The sequence below is a fragment of the Poecilia reticulata genome, linkage group LG11 (assembly GCF_000633615.1).
Source record: "Poecilia reticulata strain Guanapo linkage group LG11, Guppy_female_1.0+MT, whole genome shotgun sequence".
In the NCBI taxonomy this organism is placed as follows: Eukaryota; Metazoa; Chordata; class Actinopteri; order Cyprinodontiformes; family Poeciliidae; genus Poecilia; species Poecilia reticulata.
Window position 1 is genome coordinate 6297710 of NC_024341.1, and position 6067 is coordinate 6303776.

Consider the following 6067-nt stretch of genomic DNA (forward strand, 5'->3'; position numbering starts at 1 on the left):
GCTCAGAGAGAGCATCACTGTCCAGGTCTCCTGAGTGGGTCACTCAGCTCAATATGTGAGGGCTGCTGCTTTGTGTTACAATTTGCTGTTGTTCCCTCTGCATAGGGTGACGTCGCTGTACTGCCATCTGCTGGCGCATGGTTCCAAAGAAGTGAGAATGCTTCCTGAGTGTCAGCGGCCCCTTTGCCCTGTTTAACTCTGCCTCATATTCCCCTCCCTCATTCTGTTTATCCTGCCTGAATCAAAAATAGCAAATTCCCCAGACAGGAGAGCTGTCCAAAAAGAATTCAAAGAAACAGCATCGACGAGTACAGAGAAATCAAATGAATTTCACATTTACTTACAAGAAATATTTCAAATAAACCATGGAGCTTTTTGCCCCGAGAAGTCGGCTAAAGAAGAATTGGAGTGATGAGAGCCTCCAGTCTGTCACAGGTCTCTTCATACAAATAAAGTGCATGATAAGGAAGGTTATTTCTCTAGTAGTGGAATGGGTTCAGTTTTGGTCGATCTGTCGAGTCTTCTGTCAGCGTTTCACCGCTTCGTTCAGTTGTCTGCGCTTTTCTGCTCTGTCCAGGCGAGAATCCGAAGGACCGTGTGGTTGAAGTCCTCCGGTTGATCAGCGTACACGTAATGGCCGGCGCCTCGGATCACCTGACGAACAGACACCCAGGAATCGATTTTTGACATCAAGTTTCAGGCTTTTGCAACGGAAAGCCGAGGAAAGACAACTTACGACGATTTCCGCATCTGGCCTTGTCTTCTTCACCTCATATCCGGAGTTGCTGTCGATGCTGGACCGAGATCCGTAAATGAAGGAGATGGGAATGTCGGCTCTGACCCCGTCGATCCGCTCCAACATCGGCCTCTTCGCCCACCCGTAGGGAACAGTCATGTTCCTAAAGGCTGTCTCGCCACTGACACACAGAGAAATCCTAGTTTGAGGGCTTGAACGGAGTTGAAACAGCCACAGGCAGGAGGGCAAAAAATATGATTTTTCACCTGGGCGTCTGGGCGTTGAGGTGGTAGATGTAGTCGGACACAGTGTCGTCATTGAACACAGCGGAGTACTTCTGTTTGAAATCCGACCGAATAGTCTTGACCAGCATCGGACCTGAGGGAGGAGAATGTCCAGATGTTATGGCACCAAATCGAGCCCAGATCATCACCATGCCGTTAAGGCAGGACTTTATGCTTTTGTTCATCGTTCGGTTTCCTCTCAATTTACTGCCAAAAAGATGAAACTTGGTCTCATCTAAAAGGTTTTTGGCTTTCTTCCAATACAAATGTGAAAACCTACACTCATTGTTAGTGACAAACTTTCCACACAAAAAAGGCCTTTTTTTGTTTTGTTGTAATTGTATTGTCAGACTGCTGCATACCAAGTGCACAAATGAGCATTATTGGAGATCCTTCCTCCCAGCAGCTGTTAGACTTTATAACCATCAATGATCCCAAAAAGAAATCAATAAATATTTACCTTAATTTGCAGTTTTTGCTCGATTTAAATTACATATTTGATGGCATCGCCACATCTCTGGTGTCACAGTTTTAGTCACTTATTGCAAATATTGTTTTAATGTTTAAATACTAGAGGTGTGCCAATCGATCGGCCACCGATCATAATCGGCCGATTTCCGTGAAAAAGTGTATGATCGGAGATCGCCGATCACGGTCTCTTGTTGCCGACCACACAAACTGATCACTTGCATCTCATTTCACAGCCTGCCTGTGCAGCTGGTCTCCTCTTTCCTTCACTCTGCGCAAACGCGCAGCAACAAATCCTAAGCGATGTCTGTGGAACTATAACGCACTGAGTGAATGGGGAAGTTTGCGTGTTGCGGCGGAAAATTGAAGCAGGTCAAAATGCATCAACACAACGAATCTAATACGGCATAAAAACAATGCCATACTTGACGGAGTTTGACTACATCGAGGCTCACTGCAGTAAAAAAAAAAAAAAAACAAAACATATAGAGGATCAGATAGCAGGTAAAGCAGCACACAGCTACAAACACTCACCTGGATTAGCATGACGGTCAGAAAGCTAAACAAATAACCCGCAAAATAATTTAAGTCTTCGAGCTGCGATGTAAGACGCTGGTTCTGCTCTCGCTGTTGAACCGCTGCTACGCGCTACAGGTAGTAATATTTGACAGACGGAGCGCCGCTTCTGCTCCACCTGGTAGTGACTCTCACACCGAACCTCTGCTTAAAGCTGCAGCATATAACCTAAAAAAAAATTAAATTTTACATAAGTAGCTATTAAAACTTTCGTTGTCCTAACATGAGACAGATAATCTCTGAAAAAATAATCGACCTCCTCTGCCTCCTCCTTGTTCTGCATAATTTCTCCGCTCAGTCAGAAACAGCCACTCAGAACTAGCAGTAATCAGCTAGCCGCCAGGCTATCAGGAAGTTTTCATTCAGTAACTCAGGATTGTTTATTGTAATGGATCCTGTATTTGCCTTTGAATGTTAAGTTTTATACTTGAATTTTTTGGCAATGTTGAGAGGTTTTATTTTGACTTTTTACATTATTTAACCTCTTCAGAGCCTTCATATGTTTTCAGTCTTTTAAAGATGGTATTATCGATAGCAGTACAATTTGCACAATGCCCGTTTTGTTTTTTTCTTGGAAAAAGTTATTAAAAACAAGTTTCTGTCTACATTAAGGTGAATTCATGGTTCCTTTTTCTACATAATCTAACTGGTAATGCTTATGATTAAAAAAAATAATATTATGTGATCGGGTTGATCGACCAACATGGGTGATCGGAATCGGCAGGAAAAAACCTGATCGGCACATCTCTATCAAATACATAAATGCATTTTTTTAAATAAACCTACCCAGTTACACATTCCTTTGGCCCCGACTTATCTTTAAGAACTGCAGAGTTTGTTGCAATTTTGCCCTTTACATATAGTATTTTATTCTTTATTCTGTTAATATACATTTTATTTTCTTATCTTTGTGTAAAACCAACTTACTTTGATTGCCTGTCACCTTGCTGCTGTCGCAACAGAATTTCATCACTGTAGGACAATAACGAAATTTCTGTTCTATAAATTGTGAGTTTGAGAGGCAGCTCTGGCTTTTTGCAATTCTTCTTGGCTTTACACAGTTTGACCCCAGGGTGAACTTCCTGGGATGTCCACTTCTGGGAAAACCAGGAACAGTCCAGAATGTTTTCTACCCCTAACAGAGCGGTCTCACAGTAGAATAGTGGATTCTTAATTATTTAGAAATAGCCTTGTTTTTTTTTCTTTTTCTTTCCCTCCAATTGCCCCCCTTTTTGTCCCTTTTTAATTCCTATATAAACCGTTGAAATGGATTTAGGTTTTGGGCCAACATATTAGTTTTGTTTTTGTTGTTACCTTACCTCAGTATAATGGGCTATGCAGTTTTTACCCCTTTTCAGACTTTTTTTATTTGATCCCCAATTATGTAATTGGAACTGGAGATATAGTACACGTTTGAAACTAATCTGATCGTCTGTGTAATAAACTTTAACTTTAAAACTCATGCAATAAAAACAAAACAAAAAAACATCAAGGTCCCAGGAATGTTTAAGTGCATGTATGAGTTTGCAAATGTGTGTGTGTTCTGACCCAGAGGTCCAGCCAGCCTGAGACCAGCCAGCTGGTTGAATGGGCTCATGAAGGCCCCGATGGCTCTGATCCACACCGGGATGGAGTAGTGGTTCGGGTTGTCTGGGCGGGCCGGGAACCCCCACGGTTCCACCAGCAGCAGATGTCTCACTCTGCACAAGCAGAAATACCGTATTACTACTGGTTGGACATTTATCACATCGTTTATTATTTATTGCGATAAATTTCTTATCATAAGCATTTTGATCGATCGTTGTCACGATAAATTACAATTAGCAATATTTTAAACACCCCAGAACTGTTTGGATTGTTAGTTTCCCCATTTTCTCCACTGTTTATTCATCAACCAATATTAATAAATTTGAAAATATAACTAAATGCAGTAACTGTGCGCAGTTTCGTGATACAAATTTATGTGACACGTGTCCTAAAGAACCGTATTACGAATAGGTTTGTTTTTCAAGTTGATTTGGTGATAAATAGTTCTTATCGTCACTTTTATCGCTATCACGAAATATCGTGATAAAACCTTAAGTAGATATCGCCCACTGCTAGCAGTTACTGCATAAATTCATTAAATTAAGTTAATTTAAGCATGATCTTAAAAAAATAGCACCTGTTTGGGTATTTGAGAGTGTAGGCTGCAGACAGGTATCCTCCAAGGTTGTGTCCAAGCAGAACCATCTCTTCCAGGCCCACCTTCTGCCTCCACTCCTCCAAGGCCGACACGAAGTCCTCCTCGGCCCCCTCGGGGTCGGTGCTGAACTGGGGGCGGCTGCTCCTGCCGAACCCCAGCAAGTCCAGTGCGTAGACTGGTCCGCAGCTGGACAGCGCGTCCAGATTCTGGATCCAGAGGCCGATGCCGCCTCCGAGTCCGTGGAGAAGAACCAGGGGCATCCTGGGCTGGGAGCGAGGCGGCAGGAGAGACGATGAGTTCGGATGCAGGTGGGTGGAAAAGGCTATGGTCCACAGGTAGTTGCCGTTGGATATGCAGATGTGCTGCCTGGAGTAGGGTCGACTGACAACTTCAGCAGAGAGAAGGGACAATAAGATATAGAAAAGTAGAGGAAACATAACTTCTCTCTTTTTTGCTTACCTTTGAGCATTTTTTCCTCTGCATCTTTCAGCTGAGTTGGAGAAGTGGGGCACCAGGAGGGGAGCCAGTTTGCTATCCACGAACTGAAGTCAGAAAACACAGAGCTCAGCAGGCAGACAGGAGAGCATGCACAAACAAAAACCATACTTTGAACTTTGTCCATGTGCTCTTTGTTATCAGTGCTTCCTGGTTATCTCTGGACAAGAAAAAAAAAACAAACCTTGACAACATCAGGCAAGACACAATGCGATGTCACGAAACTTTGCCCTGGGGCATCTCATCAGCAGTAACATTTATTGTAAATTTTATACAGAATTTCTTCATCAAACAGACATATCACGTTAAAATTACTCAACACTAGCAAAAATACCAACTGAGGTGGGTTAGCGCATTAAATACTACAACAATCTGCCATACCTTCAGAAACCAAACATTGAAAACATTAAAAACAAGCTAATTTAGAGTTGGGAGACTTAGTTAAGCAGTTTTAACAAGAGTAAAGTTTAGCAAAGACGATAAACCGGGTTAAAATAAAGCATTTTGTCACAATAAACAATACTAAATATGATAATCTTGTATTGAAAGAAAGTTGTAAATGTTTCAATGAATAAACCAAGACTGGTCAAAGTTTCAGGACAAGAGTTGATCCTGGAGGAGTCATATAGTGATCAAATACACACAACTTTCAGTTTATACGGTCCAAGAGTTTTCGCATTTCCAGTAAAATATCTATTCACCTTGAATAAATAAACGAAAAAAACAGACAATGAAAAAATCACTAACCTTTCTTCAGTTCGAGGCTGGACCTCCTCCGCCATCCTCCGCATTGTGTATTAGTGGTCTGAAAAGTTGTGGTCAAGCGAAACAATGCTGTTGAAAAGTTACTGCGATGCCTTCAAGTACATACCGTAAATGTATGGAGTAGTTGTGTAGCCGAACACGACTGAGTAGAACGAGACTAACAGAAGTGTATGACCGTCGAGGATATATAGCTAAATTAAAAATTAAACTCAGGTGACGTTTTTGGCTAGTTAGCGCGAGGCTGTATTTGAGTGGCTGTTCGTTCATTTCTAAGTCCGACTGTACTTGAAGGCAGCATCAACTAGTTGCCAAAATCTGCTCAGGTGAGCTAATTAACTTCGTCGAGAAAAATGCGTTATTTTTAACATGGGAATGAGACGCTCGAGTGGTTCCGTACACATCGGTATGTATATATAAAAGTAAAATTACATATATAAAAATGTATGTTTCATTTTTTTAAAATTACAGTTGCCTGTACTTTGTAAAATAAACTTTTCCCGTGAAAATGTTAATTTTCGTCGAACCTAGTCACCCTACGATAAGCAGAAATGTTGAGTT

At 41.6% G+C, this 6067-nt stretch overlaps 1 protein-coding gene across 1 annotated transcript; it reads right to left on the reverse strand.

Annotated features, from left to right (window-relative positions):
• Positions 1 to 319: 319 nt before the first annotated feature.
• On the reverse strand, positions 320 to 5763 carry LOC103472084 (1-acylglycerol-3-phosphate O-acyltransferase ABHD5-like). The gene is made up of 7 exons (XM_008421460.2): positions 5492 to 5763; positions 4709 to 4791; positions 4229 to 4637; positions 3613 to 3764; positions 1003 to 1114; positions 737 to 917; positions 320 to 654 (listed from the first exon to the last, which is right to left on the reverse strand). The coding sequence occupies exons 1-7, from the start codon at positions 5533 to 5535 to the stop codon at positions 547 to 549; spliced, it is 1089 nt and encodes a 362-aa protein (XP_008419682.1). The 5' UTR covers positions 5536 to 5763; the 3' UTR covers positions 320 to 546.
• Between the last annotated feature and the right edge of the window lie 304 nt (positions 5764 to 6067).

Coding starts and splice junctions, on each gene's coding strand:
- LOC103472084 (XM_008421460.2), bottom strand. CDS start 5,535: ATGCGGAGGATGGCGGAGGAGGTCCAGCCTCGAACTGAAGAAAG. Junction 3,765..4,228: donor ACTCTCAAATACCCAAACAG/GTGCTATTTTTT, acceptor CTGCTTGTGCAG/AGTGAGACATCTGCTGCTGG. Junction 1,115..3,612: donor CAGGCTGGCTGGACCTCTGG/GTCAGAACACAC, acceptor CTCCTCCCTCAG/GTCCGATGCTGGTCAAGACT.